The sequence below is a fragment of the Microcaecilia unicolor genome, chromosome 3, assembly GCF_901765095.1.
Source record: "Microcaecilia unicolor chromosome 3, aMicUni1.1, whole genome shotgun sequence".
In the NCBI taxonomy this organism is placed as follows: domain Eukaryota; kingdom Metazoa; phylum Chordata; class Amphibia; order Gymnophiona; family Siphonopidae; genus Microcaecilia; species Microcaecilia unicolor.
In genome coordinates this window covers 295,364,328-295,388,710 of record NC_044033.1, presented here as the reverse complement: position 1 = coordinate 295,388,710, position 24,383 = coordinate 295,364,328, and the positions used below count along the sequence as shown (strand labels likewise).

Below are 24,383 nucleotides of genomic sequence, written 5' to 3'. Positions count from 1 at the left end.
GACGCTATGTCATTAACCATCAGTTTATAAAACTCAGATGTGTACCCATCTATCCCTGGAGACTTGTGTAGTGGGCTATCTTTTATACACCACCGAACCTCATCTTCGGTAATCTCAGCATTGAGCATTTCTCGCTGTGCTCCCTTTATCTGGGGGATATCCTGACCTGCCAAATAGGACTCCGCTTCAAGTCCATCCTCAGCCGGCGATGAGTATAGCTTAGCATAGAAGTCGCAAAACACCTTATTAATATCTGCATTTTTGTGACAATAGGCACCCTGTTCATTTCGAAGCCTTTCTATCCACCTTCTGCCTCCCACTTACTGAACCATTCTTGCCAGCATCCTACCCTGTTTATTAGCATGTTTATAGAGCTGGTAGCGAAAATATGTCACTGATTTTTGTGTTTTAGCCTGGATCATTTGATTTAACTCCACTTGTGAAGCCAGCAGCCTATTTTTATTCCCCACCGTCAGCTGACATCCGTAGACCTGCCTATCCCTTCTCACTCGTAACTCTAGCCGGACCAATTCTGCATCTTTCGCCCTCTTTTTATGTACAGAATACGAAATAATGTTTCCCTTCAAGACAGCCTTCGCTGCTTTCCAAAAAAGAACCGGATCACTGTGATAACTATCTTGATTGAATTCCACATATTCCCCCCATTTTGCTTGTATAAACAGATGAAAATTGGGATCATAATATAACTCTTTAGGAAATTTCCACCGAAACTCTCCCTTTTCCTCTGTACTCCAGTCCATAACGACACAAATCATAGCATGGTCAGACACTGCGCTGGCGCCTATCTCTGCTTTTAGCAAACAAGAGACAATAGTACTGGATAGTAATAGATAGTCTATACGCGATTGCGTACCATGCGCTCTAGATAAATGAGTAAAGTCTTGTTTATTAGGATGCAGCAGGCGCCAAGAATCTACTAGTTTTAGTGCAGAGCACATCCATGGTATTTTATTTATTTTATTTTTGTTACATTTGTACCCTGCACTTTCCCACTCATGGCAGACTCAATGCTGCAGGCAATGGAGGGTTAAGTGACTTGCCCAGAGTCACAAGGAGCTGCCTGTGCCAGGAATCAAACTCAGTTCCTCAGGACCAAAGTCCACCACCCTAACCACTAGGCCACTCCTCTAGAGTGGTTCACTGGAGTCACCCTCAAGGGTCCAGTACTGTCCATCAAAGGGTCTGATACCAAGTTGAAATCCCCTCCTATTATTATAGGGATCTGATCAAATGCATTTACCTGTTTAATAATTTCCTTTAAAAACTTTTTGTCATATTGGTTGGGCGCATACAGGTTTACCAGCAGTAACGGTTTATTGTTCAAAGTTATATGTTGTATTATGTATCGACCCTTGAGGTCTATAACTCTGGTATTGAACGTGTATTGAGTCCCTTTTCGGAACAATATTGCTACACCTGCTTTCTTGTGTTGTGCAGGACTCTCCACCACTTCTTTCACCCACCACTTACTTAGTTTCTGATGTTCAGCCCTATCTAAATGTGTTCTTGCAACATGACAATGTTAGCTTTTTGTCTGTTCAGAGCCTGTAAGAGCTTGGCACGTTTAATTGGCGAGGAGATACCTCCTACATTCCACGAAATAATTTTAACCAGTATGTAGGCCCGTCATGGCCAGTTTATGTTGTCTAGTGATGTCACTTTTCCAGTAGGAGGGATGTACCAGTTCATCCCTCCTCTGATCTCTACCATAGATCTCCGCATTTCCTCCCATGTCCTCTCAGATCCGTTTACCCTGTTGTCTGGAATGCCCCCAGCCCTCCCCTTCCTATCCAAACCCCCCCTCCCACCCCACTTCCTACCCTTCCCTAACCCAACTCCATCTCTTCCCCATTTACCCCCAGGAACTCGTATTCTAGCTCATCACGTATAGGCACCACACTTCCTCCCCCCAAATACTTTAAACCTTAAGCCGTCCAAGACCAGTCCTACTGCCCCCTGAGCTCCCAGAGATTATACTGTAGATCGTTAACCCTGTCTGATGTCATTAGAACTTCTACATGTCGCATCTCACAGTGTCTTGGGCTAAGTGCTATGTCTAGGGGTTAGGTCATAACACCATCTTATAACGGTATACAAAAAAAACCACCTCTTCTGCCTCCTTATACCATTATAATATCTCAGATATCAGTCAGTTTTATCAAATTGCATAGTGTCCTTTACAAGTTATAGCATTAACCCCATCAACATTAACATACCAATCCCCAACCCGTTAACAGAAAGCCCCTAACCTTTATGTTAAACCTCCACACCTGAATGTGTCAATAAACAGTACCACTATCTTATAACGGTATACAAAAAAAAAAAATCACCCCTTCTGCCTCCTTATACCGTTATAATATCTCAGATATCAGTCAGTTTTATCAAATTGCATAGTGTCCTTTACAAGTTATAGCGTGAACCCCATCCACATTAACATAACAATCCCCAACCCGTTAACAGAAAGCCCCCAACCTTTATGTTAAACCGCCACACCTGAAGGTGTCATTAAACAGTACAGAATAGCAGGGTGTATCCAGTTATATCACCTTCATCTCCTCAGGAGCCCCTGATTCGTAGCTGTTGTGCAATTGCCAATAAGCCACAAGTCTGGATCAAGAGGCCAGTATTATACAGTTTACTTTGCTGGCTCATGACCCCATTGTTTAACATCGGTCCCCTTAGGTTTCCTACTAGATTATACCCATCCCCGGAGGATTTTCCCAGGAACGTAAACATTCAATTCCTTTGCGCTCCAGCGCTAATCTGAACCAAACCTTAACATATCCGATTCCAATCCCGTTGCATTTCAGTCTCTGTCCATCTTCTCTTATTATAAACGATTCGCCTGCATTCCCATCTTGTCCTCACTCCGCTGCTTTTGGTGGTAAGGTTTGGTGGAATTCTTTAGCTGCTTCCACCGTCTCCAAGGTTTTTTCTTTTCCATCTTGAAAGACTTTGAGTTTGGCGGGGTATAATAATGCAAATTTATGCTTCCGATCATAAAGCTCCGCGCAAATAGGTGCAAAGGACCTTCGGGCTGCCGCCACTTTCAACGAGTAATCCTGGAAACACATTATTCGTTTACCCTCGTGTTGCAGCTGTTTTCCAGATCGGAGTGCTTTCATTATCGCCTGCTTGTGGCCATATTGAAGGATTCGCATGACCACCGCCCTCGGTCGGTCTCCTGCCGCTCTTCTGGGCCCTACCCGATGGGCCCTCTCAATCCACAAAGGTTCCTTCAAATTATTAAGCTGCAATTCTTTAGGGAGCCATTGTTCTAGATAATCAACAAGATCAGGGTCCTTAAGGTGTTCCGGAAGCCCAATAAGCCGTAAGTTGTTTTGTCTCAATCTATTCTCGAGGTCTTCTATCTTTTGCTCCAAGGCACTCACGGAAGCCCGCATGGTCTCAGATGGCCCCTCCGCTTCCTTCATCCGATCCTCAATATCGCTGATCCGCTGCTGCATATGATCGAGATGAAATCCATCAAGCCTTTCGTGCGCTTCCTCTGCTCTGTCAAACAAAGCCTGCAGCTTCTTAACCAAGGCAGCCTCCACCGCCGCTGTGACTTCTGCCATTATTTAAGCCATCCATGCGGAACATAAAGAAGGGCTTAACTGTCCTGCTACATCCGCCATCTTAGGTTCGGCTCCCTTACTCTTCTCCTTTTCTTTTTTCTAGGCTTTTGTTGTCAACTCGCCACTTTCGAACACTATGCGTTGTGTCCTATTACAGCCCCCTGCTCAAGTAGTCCACCACGTTTCTCTGGCGTTTTTCCACTTCGTTTCAGCTTAATTTAGCAAGATTTTAGGGAGGAAGTGTGGGAGCTCCGCTCTCCAGCGTCTTCACTCCACCATGGCACCACGTGACCCCCCTACCATGCTCAATTTTAAGGATAAATTGCATATCACTAACAGTAGCTCCGCAAGTTGATTTTTCATTTCTATCAGTACTCTAGGATGAATACCACCCGGTCCAGGAGATTTGCTACTCTTCAGTTTGCCGAACTGCCTCATTACATCCTCCAGGTTTACCATGAATTCAGTAAGTTTCTCCGACTCGTCCGCTTGAAATACCATTTCCGACACCGGTATCCCACCCAAATCTTCCTGAGATGAAAAATACACGGAGATTTCTAATGCTTTATTAGGTCTGAACTCTTCTGTTAGTATCAAACTTCATCTTTACCATAGGAACAGTGAACATAAAAACAAGCTGGTCGATATTCAAAATGATTAAATTGCTTGTTCAGGGCTATCCACTAATTTTCAGCAGCACTTAACCGGTTATAGCCGCTAAAAATTAGCAGTTAGTGCCTAAATGAAAACCAGCTATCTTGGGGGTGTTACAGGGGCAGAGTCAGAACTTGGCTAGTTAAGTGCCAATATTGAGTCCTATGTTTATGCAGCAACCCATGGACGGTTAAGTGCTGAATATCGACAACTGGCTATGTGCTAGCTGGATTTGCATAAACCGAATATATTCAGTGCTGAAGCCTAGAATGACTCGGCATATCCGGGAATGACGCTGGCGATGGTCAGCAAGATGCTCACCACTGCCGGCTAAATATTTTCCCCAAGGTGATAACTTGCAACACTCTTGAACAGGATAAACCAAGTGGATCAATGCAATTAGTTATTCCTTTCTCCAGCTTGCCCTTTACTTATGCTTTATAGTTTAATTTGGATCACAGCTGGAGCTTACGCTTCGCTTCCAATGATTTCTGTCATGGATTGATGACTTCAGTTCACTATTGTGCTGGATTTCCAGGTGGTAGGGAAAACTCAATATTTTGCAAGCAGCTCTCAGAGAAGACTGTTTTCTGTTGAACCAGATGGAAATGGTTCAAACCAAATAGTGAACAATCTGCACATCCCTATTTGTGAAGGTTTTAACTATTAATCATTTGTATAATGCAGATGTACACAATGCTGTGCTTAGACACATAGATGTAAGAGACAGTCCCTGCTCTCTGGAGGTGATAGTCTATTGTGGACCTGTTCTTTCAGGACATTGCTTATCTTGCAGGTGTCACTTTGTTTCATTGGCCTACTAGAAGAGCCTTTGTATGGGGCAGGATTAATTAACTGGTGGACCTTAACGAAATAAACATTGCACTCCCCCTTGAAATTTAAATATCAGTTTAAAATCCAACAAATGGGGGTCCCCCTTGCTTCTGACAGCAAAAAAGAAGCAGCAAGTAAGAAGCACTCCTCAATAAAAACATAAGAATAGCCATACAGGGTCAGACCAATGGTCCATCTAGCCCAATATCCTGCTTAACAGTGGCCAGTCCAGGTCACAAGTACCTGGCAGAAACCCAAATAGTAGTAACATTCCATACTACTAATCCTGGGGCAAGCAGTGCCTTCCCCAATATCTGTCTCAATAGCAGACTATGGACTTTCATCCAGGAGCTCGTCCAAACTTGTCACTTAACCCTCCATTACCCCAGGTACAAAATAAGCACCTTTATATATATATGTACACCACTTTGAATGTAGTTGCAAAATACCACAGAAAGGCGGTATATCAAGTCCCCGTGAAAATGATCAGGCCCCCCCCCCCCCCCCCCCCCCCCCGGTGACAATGATCGCTCACCACTTGCCACACTGACAGGAATTGTCAGCAATATTCTTAGAAACAAATTGCTATACATTGCAAAATAAGATAGCAGATGTAAATTCTCAAAGTGGACATATTCCAAACCCTAAAATGAAAATAAAATGATTTCTTTCTACCTTTGTTGTCTGGTGACTTTCTTTTTCCGATCATGCTGGCCCAGTATCTGAGTCTGCTGTTATCTGTCCTCTTAACTCCATTTCCAGGGCTTCCTTTCCATTTATTTCTTTACTTTCCTCCTTTCTTCTTCATTTCTTGCTCTATATCCATTTCCAGCAATTTCTTCTCTCTCCCTGGGCCCTGTCCTCCCATCCATGTCCATCCTTGTCCCTCTCTGCCCTTCCCTCCTCCATCCATAGCCAGCAATCCTCCTCTCCCCCTCCCCTCCATTTCCAGCAATTTGTCCTCTCCCTGGGCCCCCATGTCCATCCTTGTCCCTCTCTGCCCTTCCCTCCTCCATCCATAGCCAGCAATCCTCCTCCCCTCCCCTCCATTTCCAGCAATTTGTCCTCTCCCTGGGCCCCCATGTCCATCCTTGTCCCTCTCTGCCCTTCCCTCCTCCATCCATATCCAGCAATCCTCCTCCCCTCCCCTCCATTTCCAGCAATTTGTCCTCTCCCTGGGCCCCCATGTCCATCCTTGTCCCTCTCTGCCCTTCCCTGCTGCATCCATAGCTAGCAATCCTCCTCTTTCCCCTCCCCTTCCAACAATTTGTCCTCTCCCTGGGCCCTGCTGCTGCCCTCCCATCCATGCCTCTCTGCCCTCCCATCCATGCCCTCCCATCCATGCCTGTCTCTCTGTCCTCCCATCCATGCCTCTCTGCTCTTTCCTCCGCGCCCTGGGGCCTTTAAATCTTTTACTTCCGGTCGCAGCAGCGTCAGTGAAAGCGGAGCGCTGCCGATGTCTCCCTTCCCTTCGCGCTCTTGGTTCCCTCAGTGTCCGCCTTCTTCTGACGTCAGAAGAAGGCGGGACACTGAGGGGCTCATTTTCAAAGCACTTAGCCTCCCAAAGTTCCATAGAAACCTATGGAACTTAGCCTCCCAAAGTGCTTTGAAAATATGCCTCTATGGGAACCAATGAGTGCAAGGGAAGGGAGACGTCGGCAGCGCTTTCACTGACGCTGCTGCGACCGAGGTAAAAGATTTAAAGTCCTCGGGGGCGAGGGTAAGCACCGCGGCGGCACCCTCCAGAGGTGGGCGCCCCCCTGCGGTGCTTACCGCATCAGCACGGCCCTGCCATTTCCCTTTCCCAAATATGCAAACCAGTGTTAGCACATCCTCCTGCAATGAGTTCCAGGCCCCCCCTCCTCCTACACACAACACTCACTGGAGAGAATTGAACAGAGGGAGGGAGAATAGACAAATAGACTGACTTCTGCAGGTAGTGGTGACTCTGGTCTCTCGTCTCCAACTCTTTTTTTTCTGCCAGCAGCTGACTTACATGGGTATGCAAAAATATACTTTGGGAGCACCGAATGAGCACATTTCAGAGGATTCCTCATAAATCCTTAGGGCCTAGGCACATGCTTGGTTTACCTATGCTTTCTAACTGCCCTGCAGTTATGTCAAAGCTGGCTGTATTCTGGGCCCTATTTACCCAACTGTGTTAAATGGCTCATCTAGGAGATACTTAAAACATAAAGAAACTTAGCAGGAATAGCCTTAGTGGTGACACAAAACTTAAAATTTTTTTTTACTACTTGTGTTTTCTTTGTTGTACAGAAAACATTCTGGGCACTTGTAACACCACGGTCTTGGTCCTGCTACCTGCAACAGTGAACAACCATAATTTCAAAGTGTTATATTTATGAACATGGCAAATCAATCCTATCCTGCTACACCTTGTTGGAGCTTCAGTGAATAATTCATCAGATCTGAAAACCTACTTCTGATGTCAATGATCCACCAAATCATTGACTTTTTTTTTTTTTTTTTTTTAATCTCTGCCTCCAAATCTGTAGAGCTTCCTCAGTCAACTATGTAGTTTAGTTTTCTCAGAAGATGATGTTCATCTCTAGCACTGGATGGCTCAGGAGCAGGGGCGTAGCTAGGTGGGGCCACGTGGGCATGGGCCCCCACAGATTTAGATCTGGCCCCTGGTTTTGCTGGCGGGGTCTCCAACCCCCCACCAGCCGAAGCCTTCTTCAGCGCATGTCTCCGGCGTGTTCGCTGATCTGTGCTGCACTTCTTGAGTCCTGATGTCCTGCACGTTCCTTAAAGTGAAATTGAGCATACTCAGTTTCATTTAAAGGAACGTGCAGGCGCGCCGCATTCGCTGATCTATGCTTTCTTCCTCCTGACGCAGTGAAAGTGGAGCGCCTGCACGTTCCTTTAAGTGAAACTGAGCATACTCTGGAGCCCCCTCCCGCCGAGTTCTGACTACACCCCTGCTCAGGGGATGAACACAGGGATACGGAGCCTCTCACCTCTATGACTGGATGATTCAGGGGATGGACACAGAGATATGGAGCTTCTCACCTCTAGGACTGGATGACTCAGGGCATGGACACAGGGATACACAGCCTCTCACCTCTACGACTGGATGATTCAGGGGATGGACACAGAGATATATGGAGCTTCCCACCTCTAGGTCTGGATGACTCGGCATGGACACAGAGATACAGTGCCTCTCACTTCTAGGACTGTCCTAACTTTATGCAGCCAATTAATCAGATTCCAGTCTGAAATCAACCAGTACAGGGCTAACTTCCCAATCAGCAGACATACCTGGATATTCAATGCCAGAAGTCATGCATGACCTGGCACTGAATATCCAGAGTTTGCTCAACCTGTGGCTGGGAATGACTTGCAAGCCGCATAGTACCATGGACAGAATATTTCCCTCAAAGAGGCATTTCTAAATAAAACTAAAGAACATTTGTAAACAGTGTGTGTGAGGGAAGCTTGCAATTCTGCTTCCGCTGTTATACCTGTTCTGTGATGGGGCAGTGTGTGCATGCGTGGGGAAGGGGAGGAGGGAAGCTTGCACTGTTATTGCCCAAGCCATTACTGTGCTGAGTAAGTTTTAGCCCTTTAAATGTACTCATATAGTGGCCCTTTTACAGAGCGGTGGTAAGCCCAACGCAGGCTTACCACTGTCTCTTTTGGGACTACTGCCAGCCCAACGCAGCCGCTGGCAATAGTGCCGAGTGCATGCTGTTTCTGGGGGAGAAAGAAAACCCCCAGAAATGGCTTGTGTGGTGATAACCTGGCAGTAATCGGGTATCGCCGTGCACTGCCCGGTTACCACCGGGTTAGCGCGGGAACCCTTATCACCACCTCAATGGGTGGCGGTAATGGCTCCCTGTCACACGAATATGCGGTAAGAGTTCTCTTACCGCATGGCCATGTGTGCCTCGGGTCTTTTTTCCCACTGCGGTAAAAAGGGCCCTGGTGCGCAGGAAAAACAGCTCCCACTGCCAGTGCAGGGCCCTTTTTCCCACAGCTTGGTAAAAGAAGTCCATAATCTTTCTTGATCAATAACATTTTTTAAAAGGCAACCTTTATGACTTACCAAGTATTCTAATATATTTTGCCAGTCTGAAAATCCTTACCAAACTTAGGACACACATGAATTGACATGTTGAATAATGTGCTCTTAACCTAGTGAGGTTAAAATTCAGCCAGGTGGCCAGTGCTTGACTGTAAACAGATAAGCTGTAATGCAAAGTTGTGTGTGTATTTATAGAGGTATAATTTTTCCACTCAAAGGGTCCTATTTACTAAGCCAAGCTGTAGGCGCGCTAACTTTTTAGCGCTCGCTAACAACAGAGCCACCCATTATATTACTATGGGTGTTTCTAGCATTTGCACATGCTAATTTTTAGCGTGCACTAAAAAGTTTGTGCGCCTACAGCGTGACTTATTAAACATAGCTCAGAGTTATTTCCGCATTCCAACTCGAATGCATAAGTTAAATGGAGAGCAGCTGAATATTTCTATTCTCTGTAGAACTTTTAGCCCACCCTTGGCTTCTGCACCATCCCTGTCCCACTCTAAAATGCTCTAAATTCCACCCACTTTAAAGTGTATACTAGTCAATATTCAGCCAGTGGTGGTCAGAAGTTTTTTAAACACTGACCACTGCAGGGAGAACAAAAGCTTGATATTTAATGCGTAATTGCAGGAGGAATTCCACGTGAGGATCCAATGGTCTATTTGGTTTCTCTATTGATAGGCCTTCCTAAGTTTCAGAACTTTAATTTTAATTTTGGTGTGTAGAATGAGTGGAGTATCAATGGTGTTTAATATTCTATTTTAGATGTGTTTTGTGATGTGTATTAATTATTGTATACTGATTTGTAATTGTTAATAAAGATTTCTTTGAAGATTGTATTAATATTTATATTTTCCTGATTTTTTAGTAATGCCTATGATGTATACCAGGGAGGGATGCTGAGAGGGGCTAGATGCCAGTCTTAAATGCTGAGCTAAAGGGGGGGGGGGGGGGTTGGAAGGGCCCATCCGAGTTAACTGTGGGCCCATCCAAAATAGTAGGTCTGGCTATTCCACTGCCCCTAGCTATATGCTTCTGCTTATTGATTTGTCAGATAGAAACTCAAGACCACAATCTAGAGAATTTTTAAGCTTGTATTATCCAAACTCTAGGAAGATTATTTACAAGCAGATAATTTAGATGACATTTTCGATGACATTTTCACATCAGGCTGCAAATAGATGGAATGAGTTACCCCAAATGATAAGATAACAGAAAATTATAGTAAATTTCAGAAACTGTTGAAAACATTTATTTAGGAACTACGTGGATGTTAAATAATTTAACTTGGTTTATTACAGTCAAATTTGTAACTTCCTGGGAATGCCCAGCTTCTCAGCCTTTTAGACACACTGAACTTAAGAGGTAAGTGTAGGATGTAAACGTTGTAATGTAATGTAAAAATTGCTTTGAATATCAGGCCCACAGTTGTGGTCATGTGAATGACTTATATGGCCAAAAGTTGGCAATTTAAAAAAACAAAAGCACACACACAAAGCAAAGCCAGAATGCATAAAAATAAGATACAGTAATAACATTTATGATGTGAAATGGGATAAACCATAATAAATGGATTAAAATAATCAAGCATACAGTTGGATCTCAAAAATGTTTTGGGTGTGGGATAAGAGCTGTGGCTCAGTGGTAGTGCTGCTTATAGCCATGTGAATTTTCTAGGTTTGATTTCTGGACCTGAACTGAGGATGCTGCAGAGAATGTGCTTATAGCTTCTGGCATGGAGAGAAACCTCAGCAATTGTTCAGTGGTGACTGTGAGGGAGTGTACAGGAAGATGCCAGTCTCTCTTAATAACACTCCCTAATAGGATTACCTTAAGAAGCTACAGACTGCAGTAGGGAGGCAGGGAATGTGCTTGTGTGACCCCAGGCTGAAGACTGCAGCTTCAATTTGGTTTATAAGGTGAGAGAGGGTCGGAATATAAAATGGGGCAAGAAACCTCCCCCAGGAGTTTTGGGGTGATAAAGGGAGTATCATTTAGTTGCAATAAGCACAGGAGGGCAGAATTTACAAACCCCTGCAATCTAATGTGATCCTTCACTTGGTAACTAGGTAGTTGCTATACTCTTGGTGTTCACACCCAGTACTTGAAGGCTGCCAATGGGTCAGGTTTTCAGGATATCCTTAATAAATATGCACCTTTCAAAAATGGCCTAAAAAGTCAATTTGATAAACCTGACTATTTCTTTAATTTAAATATCACTGCTACCAAAATAATAATTGTATTCTAAATTTACATACATGTGATGGCTTAACATTTTTTAATTTTAGTTTTTATATATAACTAGTAAACAAAGGCCCGTTTCTGAGCGCAATGAAACGGGGGCTAGCAAGGGTGTCATGGCTGCATGGCTCATCGCGGTTTTACGTGGTTTGTGGCGTGCACCGCTGCTGTTTCCGTTGTAGCTCTGTGTGGGTGGCGGTTTTCGTGCCCCGCCCTCGACGTCATCGCGTTTTGACGCGAGGGCGGAGCAGAGCTACAGTGTGGAAATCCGGAGTTTGTGGCCTGAGTAGATCGTTGGAGGTGAGAATCTGCTCCGCCCTCAACGTCATAACGTTTGACGCGAGGGCGGGGCCCAGAGACTGTGATTTTCGTGGCTTCAGAGCTTCGAACATACGAACCTTGGCTTCAGTGACGTCAGCAGACAATAGAACGTTGAGGGTGACTTTTATATATATAGATAATGCTGGTGCTCAGTGAGAGGGGTGCTATCCAGTCTTTGCAATGAGTAATTATCTCCCATTTAGTGAAATGTCATATGTGTGTGCTCAATGCAAAGAGCTCCTAGCTCTCGTAGAACAAATCCGTTCTCTTGAGGCTAGAGTAGCAGACTTGGAGGAGCTGAGGGAGACAGAGAGGTACATAGAGGAAGCCTACAGGGATGTTATAGAGAAGTCCCACCTCCAATCTGATAGCCCCTGTGCTGCCTTGGAGGAGGGAGGCCTTCTAAAAGGAGAGCATCACCCTGGTGAGGCTGGAAATAATCCTGTAGACAGGACCAGCACACTAGGGAATGCAATATCATCTCGCACCAAGGATGTGTCTCCAGGAGCTACTGCCCAAGTGGGAAGGGTTAGGACAGCTGTTGTAGTTGGTAATTCGATTATTAGGCATGTAGATAGCTGGGTGGCTGATGGACATGAGGATCGCCTGGTCACTTGCCTGCCTGATGCGAAGGTGGCAGACTTCACGCATCACCTAGATAGGATTTTAGATAGTGCTGGGGAGGAGCTGGCTGTCTTGGTACATATGGGTATCAGTGACATAGGAAAATTGGGAGAGAGGTTCTGGAAGCCAAATTTAGGTAGAAAGCTGAAATCCAGAACCTCTAGGATAGCATTTTCTGAAGTGCTACTGGTTCCACGCGCAGGGCCCAAGAGATAGGCAGAGCTCCGGAGTCTGAAGGCGTGGATGAGATGATGGTGCGGGGAGGAGGGTTATAGATTTGTAAGAAACTGGGCAACATTCTGGGGAAGGGGGAGCATATTCTGAAAGGATGGGCTCCACCTCAACCAAGGTGAGACCAGATTGCTGGCATCGGCATTTAAAAAGGAGATTGAGCAGCTTTTAAACTAGGACCTGGGGGAAGGCCGACAGTCGTTCAAAAACGCATGGTTTGGAATAAGGTATCTTTCAAAGATATCACCAAAACATGGAAGATAGGGTATCCTGATAGCGAGGTTGCAAAATAGACCATAGTAAATCAGGTGTCCTTAAATAAAAATAAAAATCAGACAAAAGATTGCAAATTAATACGGTCAAGTACTGAGCATGATGTAAATAGGAACAACAGACATAGTTTGAAATGTCTATATGCGAATGCCAGAAGCCTAAGAAATAAGATGGGAGAATTAGAATGTATTGCACTAAATGAAAAATTAGATATACTAGGCATCTCTGAGACCTGGTGGAAGGAGGATAACCAGTGGGACACAGTCATACCGGGGTACAAATTATATCATAGTGATAGGGTGGATCGAATTGGTGGAGGGGTAGCATTGTATGTTAGAGTGCCTTGAATCAAATAGATTGAAAATGCTGCAGGAAATAAAACACATCTTGGAATCCTTATGGATTGAAATTCCATGTGTAAAGGGGAAAAGGATAATGATAGGAGTGTACTACCGTCCACCTGGCCAGGATGAACAGATGGAGAAATGTTATCAAAAATTAGGGAGGCTAATAAACTGGGCCAACACGATAATAATGGGTGATTTCAATTACCCCAATATTGACTGGGTAAATCAGGGCAAGCTAGGGAGGTAAAATTCCTTGATGAAATCAAGGACAGCTTTATGGAGCAGCTGGTACAGAAGCTGACAAGAGAAGGAAAAATTCTAGACCTAGTCCTTGTCACGGTCACAGGCTTTAAAAAAACAGTCACAAACTTTGAAACAACGTGAGCCCTTGGCCTGCTGTCGTTGAGCAGCAGCAGGAGGTAACACTCCCCCCCCCCCCCAACAGGGCTGGACAGGATTCAGGATGCACTTGGCTTGGCTGGAATCGGATTCGGGAACGGACTTGGCTTGGCTGGAATCAAATGCTGGAATGGACTTGGCTTGGCAGGAACAGGATTCAAGATACTCAAGCAGGATTCAGGATTTTCAAACAAGCTTGGCAGGATACAGGATACTCAAGCAGTATTCAGGATTTCAAACAAGCTTGGCAAGAACAGAAGCTGAAAGCAAACAGGGCAGAGACAAGCAGGAAGGGGACTGGAGCTGAAGACAAACAGGGTAGATACAAGCAGGAGGGAAACTGAAGCTAAAGACAAACGGCAGACACAAGCAGGATACAAGCTGACCCGCACAGACAAACAACAGAACTAAGGCTGAAGCTAAGATAGAGGGGACTAGAACAAGCAAGGCAGACTAGGCAGGACACAAAGCTGACCCATACAGACAACCAACAGAACTATGGCTGAAGCTAAGGTAGAGAGGACTAGAACAAGCAAGGCAGACTAGGCAGGACACAAACTGACCCACACAGAAAAACAACAGAACTATGGCTGAAGGCTGAACCTAGCACACAAACAGACCGAGATGAACAGAAGCAGAAGTGCACACAGGCACCCTAAACAAGGAATCAAGACAGAAGTGCCCACAGGCACACAGACAATGAACAAAGCAACAAGAAATCAAGGCAGAAGTGCCCACAGGCACACAGACTAGAACAAGGCAGAAGTGCAACACTGCACACGGACTAACCTGGAGACCTTTGGTGTTGCAAAGGCACTGACTGAAAGTGCACCACTTCCTTATAAACAGGACGGAGGCAGGAAATACACACTGAACCCCAAAATGAGGCTTGAAACACAGAGGAAGTGGAAACCCTACAGGACAGAGGCAGGAAATACACAGAACCCAAAGTGAGGCTTGAAACACAGAGGAAGTGGAAACCCTACAGGACAGAGGCAGGAAATACACAGAACCCAAAGTGAGGCTTGAAACACACAGGAAAGAAACAACCATGCAGACAGTAACCAGCTCAGCAGTTGACCATCGGAAATAAGGTGAGTTAGAGAGGGATCACGACCACAGTCGTGACAGTACCTCCCCCTCAAGGCTCCCATGGTCCTCACGGGAAATTCAGGTTTCCAAGGGTAACTGTGGTGAAACCTACTCATGGGTTTCAAAACATGAACATGGATTACTAGGCTGGAAGTAACAAGCAAATCTGGAACTTGAGGACAGAAACTTGAACTAGAATCAGGAGCTGAATCGGGACTAGAACCCGGACTGGAATCAGAGTCTTGACTGGAACTGAAACTCTGAACAGGAGCTGGACCAGGACTGGGACCTGGACTGGCATAGGAGTTGAACCGGGACTGGAACCCAGCTGGAATCAGACTTGACTGGAACTGGAACTCTGAACTGGAGCTGGACCGGGACTGGGACTGGGACCCGGACTGGCAACAGAAGCTGAACCAGGACTGGAACCCGGACTGGAAGCAGAGTCTTGACGGGAACTCTGAACTGGACTGGGACTGGGACCCGGACTACTACTACTACTACTTAACATTTCTAAAGCGCTACTAGGGTTACGCAGCGCTGTACAATTTAACATAAAAGGACAGGCCCTGCTCAAAGAGCTTACAATCTAAAGGACAAGTGAGTAGTCAATTCGATAGGGGCAGTCAAATTGGGGCAGTCTGGATATCCTGAAGGTAAGAGTTAGGTGCCAAAGGCAGCATTGAAGAGGTGGGCTTTAAGCAGAGACTTGAAGATGGGCAGGGAGGGGGCTTGACGTAAGGGCTCAGGAAGGTTGTTCCAGGCATAGGGTGAGGCGAGGCAGAATTGGCGAAGCCTGGAGTTGGCAGTAGTGGAGAAGGGTACTGAGAGGAGGGATTTGTCCTGTGAACGGAGATTTCGGGTGGGAACATAAGGGGAGATGAGGGTAGAGAGCTAGTGAGAGGCAGCAGATTGAGTACATTTGTAGGTAAGAAGGAGAAGCTTGAACTGAATGCGGTATCGGATTGGAAGCCAGTGGAGTGACCTGAGAAGAGGGGTGATATAAGTATATTGGTTCTGGCGGAATATAAGACGTGCAGCAGAGTTCTGAACAGATTGAAGGGGGGATAGATGGCTAAGTGGGAGTCCGGTGAGGAGTAAGTTGCAGTAGTCAAGGCGAGAGGTAATGAGAGCGTGGACGAGAGTTCGGGTGGTGTGTTCAGAGAGGAAAGGGCGAATTTTGCTGATGTTGAAGAGGAAGAAGCAACAGGTCTTGGCTATCTGCTGGATGTGTGCCGAGAAGGAGAGGGAGGAGTCGAAGATGACTCCGAGGTTGCGGGCAGATGAGACGGGGAGGATGAGGGTGTTATCAACTAAGATAGAGAGTGGAGGAAGAGGAGAAGTGGGTTTTGGTGGAAAGACGATGAGCTTGGTCTTGGACATGTTCAGTTTCAGGTGGTGGTTGGACATCCATGTAGCAATGTCGGTTAAGCAGGCCGATACCTTTGCCTGAGTCTCCGCGGTGATGTCTGGTGTGGAGAGATACAGCTGGGTGTCGTCCGCTTAGAGATGATACTGGAAGCCATGAGATGAGATGAGGGAGCCCAGGGAAGAGGTGTAGATTGAGAAGAGAAGGGGTCCAAGGACAGATCCCTGGGGAACACCAACAGATAGCGGGATGGGGGTGGAGGAAGATCCATGAGAGTGAACTCTGAAGGTGCGGTGGGAGAGATAGGAGGAGAACCAGGAGAGGACAGATCCCTGGAACCCAAATGAGGACAGTGTGGCAAGGAGTAGATCATGATTGACAGTGTCAAAAGCGGCAGATAGATCGAGGAGGATGAGAATGGAGTAGTGGCCTCTGGATTTGGCAAGGAACAGGTCATTACAGACTTTAGAGAGTGCTGTTTCTGTCGAGTGTAGAGGGCGAAAACCGGATTGAAGTGGATCGAGGATGGCATGAGAGAAGAGAAAATCAAGGCAGCGGCTGTGAATGGCACGCTCAAGTATTTTGGAGAGGAAGGGTAGGAGGGAGATGGGGTGGTAGTTGGAGGGACAGGTAGGATCAAGTGATGGTTTTTTGAGGAGAGGTGTGACTACGGCGTGCTTGAAGGTGTCAGGGACAATTGCAGTGGAGAGAGAGAGGTTGAGGATATGACATATGGAGGGGGTGACAGTATGAGAGATGGTGTTAAGTAATTTGGTGGGGATGGGATCAGAGGAACAGGTGGTACTTTTCGAGGAGGAAAGAAGGCGAGCGGTTTCCTCCTCGGTGATGTCAGGAAAGGAGGAGAAAGAGACCTGGGTTGGTTGGTCGAGGGTTGAAGGGTGAAAAGGAGGAGATGGTTTGGTAGTGAACTCAAGGTTGATCTTTTGCATCTTGTCGCGGAAGTAATCGGCCAGTGATTGAGGAGAGAGTGAGGGGGGGTAGGAGCGGAGGGCACTTTGAGGAGGGAGTTAAGGGTGGCGAAGAGACGACGGGGGTTGGAGCTGAGAGAATTGGTCAGTTGGGTGTAATAGTCGTGTTTGGCAAGGAATAGGGAGGAGTGGAAGGAGGATAGCATGAATTTGTAGTGAAGGAAATCTGAATGGGTGCGAGATTTCCTCCAGAGGCGTTCGGCAGATCGGGCGCAGGAACGAAGGTAGCGGATGCAAGGGGTCAGCCAAGGCTGGGGATTAGTACGCTTTGTGGGACGGGAGGTGGATGGAGCGAGGGTGTCCAGACCAGAGGAGAGAGTGGCATTGTATGCGGAGACAGCCTTGTCGACAGACTCGGAGGACAAGATGAAGGGGAGGAGATTGGAGATACAAGAGGATAAGGTGGGAGGGTCAATAGCCTGGAGATTCCTGGAGGTAGTGATTAGAGTTGGACGGGGCTGAGGTGGGGGGTGAAGAAGTGTGAAGGTAATCAGGTGATGATCCGAGATAGGAAGAGCTGAAGTGTGGAAATTGGAGGGGGAGCCGGAGGAGGAGAGGACGAGGTCAAGACAATGGCCGTCTCGGTGAGTCGAGGCGGTGGAGCATAGCTGGAGGTTGAAGGCGGATGTTAGAGTGAGGAACTGAGACGCGTGAGGGTCTGGCATCAGGAGCTGAACCGGGACTGGAACCCGCACTGGAATCAGGAACCGAACCTGGACTGGGACCCGGACTGGGATCAGGAATTTGACTGTAACTGGAACTCAGACTGTATCAGTGGCGTTAAAATCGGTCAACAAAACATTAAATTAGCTGCGTATGCAGATGATGTCCTACTATTCACCTCTCCTACATCAATTCCTCACATATTGTGTTTAATATCTAAATATGCCAAAATATCGGGTTATAAATTAAATACCACAAAAACGGAACTTTTGCCCATAAATTGTGTTCATCTGAAACATATTATTCAACAATATAATTTTCAATGGAATGATAATCAAATTAAGTATTTGGGAGTTTTATTTGGCCCCACTATTGAGGACACTATTAAATATAACTCTGAAAATATAATTAAAATTACTGAATTACTAACTCAAAAATTGTCACCATTAAGGCTTAATTGGTGGGGTAGACTAGAAACCATAAAAATGATGATAGTGCCAAAAATTAGCTACATTCTTAGCATGCTACCTATGTTACTAAATCCAACAACATATAAGAAGATTGAAGCTAAATTAGTACAATTTTTATGCAATAATAAAACACCTAGAATTTCAGTTAAAAAATTGAAGGCCTGCCCACTAAAAGGTGGTGTCAATTTTCCTAGTTTCTATGATTATCACATATCTTTTCTCCTAAAGCAAAACTCAGCATTTATGTATGATAAGGAACAACTCAACACCTCATCATGGTTCCAGATTGAAATGCTAAAGCAACCAGACACACCCACACATTTCTTCCCTTGGTCTCAAAAGACTAATGTTTCTTCTAATGTTTTGTTTAAAACTCTTAGAACTGTTTTTAATGAACTTGATTCAGTTGTCACACATCCCATAACACATACTATGTACATCCCAATTTGGAACAATCCAAAATTCAAAATTAACAATTGTTGCATAAATTGGAATACTTGGAAAAAAGCTGGTATATGGACTCTCAATGATGTTATTTATAAAAGACTAGTAAAAAAGGCCCGTTTCTGTTAGAAATGAAACGGGCGCTAGCAAGGTTTTCCTTGGAGTGTATGTTTCAGAAAGAGCGTGTGTGAGAGATGGAGCGTGTGTGTCAGAGAGAGAATGTGAGAGAGAGAGAGAAGAGTGTATGTGTTTGTGCGAGAGAGAGAGTGTGTGAGAGACAGTGTTTGTGTTTCTGTGTGACACTGTGTGAGAGAGAGGGACAAAGACAGTGAGTGTGTGAGTGAGAGTGTATGTGGCAGACAGAGAATGAGTGACTGCGTGTGTGGTGTGAGGAACCCCCTCACCCCCTCCTTCTCCCCTGCCCCCTTGCAGCCAGGCATGTGCAGCGACCCTCCTCTCCCCGTGTTCCCCCTGCAGCCACCCATGTCCAGCATCCCCCTGCAGCCACCCATGCCCATCAACCCTCCTCTCCCCCTGCTGTGTCCTTCCTGTCTCCCCTGCTCCCCCTGCAGCCACCCATGTGGTCTCAGGCCCCCCCCCCCTCAGCATCCCTCCTGTCCCCCTGCAGGCACGCATGTGCAGCGTCCCTCCTCTCTCCCCTGTCCCCCCTGCAGCCAGCCATGTCCAGCGACCCTTCTGTCCCCCTGCTCCCCCTGCAGCTACCCATGTCGAGCGACCCTCTTCTCCAGTGCAGCCACCCATGTCTGAGGACACTCCTCTCCTTTTTCCCTGTTCCTCCCCTGTGGCCAGCCATGTCCATCGACCCACCTGTCCCCCCTGATGACCACCAACCCTTATGTCCCCCTGCCCGCCCTGCAGTGTCCGTCCTGTATCCCCTGTCCCCCTTGCAGGCACCCATGTGGTGTGTGGAGCCCCATCCCTATCTCCCTGTTCCCTGCCCCCCCTGCAGCCACCCATGTGCAGCGACCCTCCCCTCCCCCTGCTTCCTTCCAGCCACCCATGTCCAGCGAGACCCCCCTTCCCCCCTCAGCCGGCGCAGCACCCAAAGAAAGCCCCTTGTCCCCCCCTTCGTGCATCACCCGACACCCCCCCACCGTGGCACATCACCAAGCCCCTCCCCCCTCATCAACCCCCTCGCCACCCGCGACCGCTAATACAAACTCTGTCCGGTGGCTGCTGCTGCTTCTATTCAGCAGCAGCAGTCCGTACATAAAGAAAAACAAACAAAAAAATCCTCCTAAAACGCACCTCCGTTGAGAAGCATCTCACATTGGGTGAAGTCTCAGCATGCGCTCCTCCTCTCCCCTCTGACATCTCGGCGTTTCTCCGGGGTCTTCCGGCAGGGGCACTGACGTTGAGGGGAGAGGAGGAGCGGCTGCAGAGACGTCAGCCAATGTGAGATGGTTCTCCACGGAGGTGCGTTTTAGGAGGTTGTTTTTTTTTTTGTTTGTTTTCTTTATGTACGGGCTGCTGCTGCTGCTGAATAGTAGCAGCAGCAGCCGCCGGACAGAGTTTGTATTAGCGGTCACGGGTGGCGAGGCGGTCAATGTGGGGGGGGGAGGGGCTTGGTGAAGCGGCGGGGGAGGGGTTGGGTCATGCGGCAAGGGGGGAGGGGCTTTCTGATGCCCCGTTGCACGGGTTGTTGTGGCGATGCGGCGGGGGGCACTTAGAGGTGCACCGTCGAGGCTGTTTGTGTATGTGTGTTTGTGTGTGTGTGTTTCTGTGTGTGTGTGTGTGTTTCTGTGTGTGTGTATGTGTGTGTTTGTTTCTGTGTGTGTGTGTTTGTGTGTGTGTTTGTGTGTGTGTGTGTGTTTGTGTGTGTGTGTTTATGTGTGTGTGTTTGCGTTTGCGTGTATGTTTGTGTGTGTGTGTGTGTTTGTGTGTGCGTTTGCGTGTGTGTTTATGTGTGTGTGTTTGCATTTGTGTGTGTGCGTTTGTGTGTGTGCATTTGTGTGTGTGCATTTGTGTGTGTTGTTTATTTTCTCAGAATCTGCCTTTGCTAATCAAGCAGCGGAAGCAGTGGCCCGTCTCATCTCTCTCTGGGCAAAGTTACATATGCCCTCCAAATATCTAGCTTTCCCAACCTTGAATCTGCTCATGGCAGTTCAGTACAGGCTCAGCCGTAGCTAAGTCTGTAATTAAAGAGGAACCCAGTTTCAATTAGTTAAAGAGATATAGTTTATTAGTATTAATTAGCATTGATACATTACCCAATAATGAGGATACCAGCAATTCAGTCAATCATACAGTGGAACAGAATCACATGACACATCAGCTCTCCTCCATCAGCATCTGCATCTGCCTCTGTATCTGCGTCTGTCTCTCTCTCTCTGTCTCTCCTTCTGTGTCTTACACTTCTCGGGGTGCTTCCTTTATACTGTCTCAACCCAATGGATTCCAATGGGATCCAGCTTTGTCAGCAGAACTTGCTATCCCTTATCAGTTGATAAGGAACCGATAAGGGTGACTTCATTAGGTCCCAGGTTCCAACTATACACAAAAGGGGTGCAAAGCACAGGTGGCGAGATGACTTCATCGGTCATTCTGCTCTTCTCAGCTATTCCCAGCTCCCCCTCCCTCTGAGTACTCTCTAACTACGTACATCTACCCCCTTATCTACTTTCATTAGCCCAAAACATCTTTCATGACTCTTCACTGATGCCAGTCCCAGGCATGTTTATAAGAGCAAAAGACCTCCTCCCGTGCCAGCTCCCTGAGAACTCAGTTCAGCTTGTGCTGCAGAAAAATGTATTTTGTATCAGAGATGACTTTGGATTTTTAAGAGAAGCCCAGCTCTTATTATGAGCCATTTGCTTGTAGAGGCCTAGCTCTTTAGCCTGAGCCATTGACCTGTATTTTACTGAGAGCAAGGGTGGCCATATATATACAGTGTGTGTTTGTGTGTGCGTTTGCGTGTGTGTTTATGTGTGTGTGTTTGCGTTTGTGTGTGTTTGTGTGTTTGCGTTTGTGCGTTTGTTTGTGTGTGTGTGTTTGCGTGTGTGTGTGTGTTTGTGTGTGTGTGCGTTTGTGTGTTTGTGTGTGTGTGTGTGTGTGGTTTGTGTGTGTGTGTTGTGTGTGTGTGTGTGTGTTTGTGTTTGGGGGGGGGTTGCGGGTGGCTTTTGTAGTCATGTGGTTGGGGAGTTTGCCAGCAGTCTGTAGCGATTCCTAGGCAGGGGGAGGAGTACGGAAACACTCCCCCTGCCTGGGTCGTTGTTTGTTGGAGGGGGTTGCCAGTTGGTAGGGGTGCCTTTATGGATCCCTTTACTCTCTGTGTTCCGCCCTCGAGGGCGGGGCAGAGAGACATGGTGAGTTGGATGGCTTCACCACCATGAACTTACGAACTGTTTAGGGATTTTGCAGATGGCTTCAGCAGGTTGTCTTCAGAATGTTGAGGTAGCATTTTATGTACAGATGGGGCATGGCTGAGGGCGGGTCTATGAGTGAGGGTGACTGGTCCTAGCCTATGAAGACTACAGGATTTTTGTGCTTCTCTGCCTTGGAGTGAGCTTCTCTGCCTTAGAGTGAGCTTCAGAACGTTCAAGGTGGGATTTATTAATATAGATAATTCTTGGCTACCTTTTGCCCAAATAAGTATAAAATATGGTCTTAAAAGTTCTCAATACTATGAATGGGTTCAACTCAAACACTGTGCAACTAACTCTGTAGATATAAAAAAAATTAACTACTGATTACCCTTCTTGTTGGCAACTTTGCAAGTCTTTTATGACTTCCAAAAAAGTCGCATCTAAATGGTACAAAATACTACAGTTAGCTACTAATACCATGCAATCATGGGAATGCGATCTAAATGCCCAACTAGATGAAAAAACTTGGGAAAAATTTGGGTTTAAAATTACTCATACCACCAAATCAGCGTCCATTTCACAATCTATGTTCTACTTAGCACACAGAGCCCTATGGACTCCTGATAAACTCGCCAAATTGAACACAATAAAACCAAAAAACAGTGCGAATAAATACTGGACCTGTGAAAAAGATGTTGGAAATCTTAAACATATCATCTATTCTTGCCCATATATTCAAGAATATTGGAATTCTGTATGGGACACAATGAGGGGCATAATTGAACGGAAACGCCTATCTCCATGGGCGTTTATCTCTGAGAACGGGTCCGTGAAGGGGCGGGACGAACCGAATTTTCGAAAAAATGGACGTTTTTGAGCTGGGCATTTGTTTTTTTTAGCGATAATGGAAACTAAAAACGCCCAGCTCAAAAACATCCTAATCCGAGCCATTTGGTCGTGGGAGGGGCCAGGATTCGTAGTACACTGGCCCCCCTGATATGCCAGGACACCAACTGGGCACCCTAGGTCAGTGCGGTGGACTTCAAAAAAAGCTCCCACATGCATAGCTCCCTTATCACGGGTGCTGAGCTCCCAACCCCCCTTCCCCAAAACCTACTACCCACAAATGTACAACACTACCATAGCTCTTAGGGGTGAAGGGGGCACCTACATGTGGGTACAGTGGGTTTTGGAGGCCTCCCATTTACCAGCACAAGTGTTACAGGTAGGGGGGATGGGCCTGGGTCCACCTGGCTGAAGTGCACTGCGGTACCCACTAAAAGTGCTCCAGGGACCTGCATACACGCAGGCCTCTAGGACTGGTTGCTGCTATATAACATTGGCACGCCAGTTGACACCTGAAGACTAATCTCTCCAAAAACGTCCTTTATTGGGATAATCGCCTTTACTCACAGTTAACTGCAGAGCAGAGGTTGTGCACCACTGGCAACGAGTCTCCCTGGTACTGAGATGAGCAGTAGGTCAGAGCTGGCAGAATGCTGTACAATGCCCTCTTTCAGCCAAATACAAGGTAAGAACTAAGTTGTCTAATGTGGCTACCACAGGAAAGGGAACTAAAACTGGCTTACAAAAATAGCCACTACCGCATGGACTACAACAGGAAACACAACAGGGCACACTCTGACCCAGTAGGCAGGGGGAAAAGCACCATGGGAGAAGAGCCTACCAACTACTAACATCGTGAGACTGTAACACAAGCTAATGAAATCACGGAGCCCAATACCCTACACCCACCACAATGCAATGCTGATGTGACCCTGTACTGCACCCGAGAGCCACATCTGACCCAGGGAAAGGCTGTGACAGGATCAAACACATTCTGCTGTTATGGAGGTGGGTACGGCATTTGAGGCTGGCATACAGGCTGGAAAAAAAGTTTGTAAAGTGGGTTTTTTTTTTTTGGTGGGAGGGGGTTAGTGACCACTGGGGGAGTCCGGGGAGGTCATCCCCGATTCCCTCCAGTGGTCATCTGGGCAGTTGGAGCACTTTTTTGGGACTTGTTCGTGAAAAAAAAGGGTCCAAAAAAAGTGACCCAAAATCGAGGTCAAAACACCTTTTTTTTTTTCGATTATCAGCTAAAGACGCCCATCTCTCCTCGGCTGATAACCACACCCCAGTTCCGCCTCCGACACGCCCCCGTCAACTTTCATTCGTTTCCGCGATTGAGTGCAGTTGGAAACACCCAAAATCGGCTTTCGATTATACCGATTTGGGCGCCTTTGCGAGACAAACGTCTATCTCCCGATTTAGGTCGCACTATAGGCGTTTTTCTCTTTCGAAAATAAGCTGGAATATCTTCCACCTTGAATATTCAAGATGTTTTGTCATATAATATAGTTATATGTGGATCACTAATGTTACAATCATCAATAGACAAATATCAAGCACAATTACTGGATTTAATGTTACATCAAGCCCTTAGAACACTTTTCTTT

The 24,383-nt window shown here is 46.5% G+C and overlaps 1 protein-coding gene across 1 annotated transcript in view; it reads left to right on the top strand.

Moving 5' to 3' along the window:
* LOC115466732 (sterol O-acyltransferase 2-like) overlaps nt 1-7,746 on the top strand; it is a 347,349-nt gene extending 339,603 nt beyond the window's left edge. The window contains exon 16 of the mRNA XM_030198190.1: nt 7,365-7,746. Within this exon, the coding sequence (XP_030054050.1) occupies nt 7,365-7,421 (57 nt within the window). The 3' untranslated portion in view covers nt 7,422-7,746. The remainder of the gene's footprint in view (nt 1-7,364) is intronic.
* Nucleotides 7,747-24,383: the final 16,637 nt, after the last annotated feature.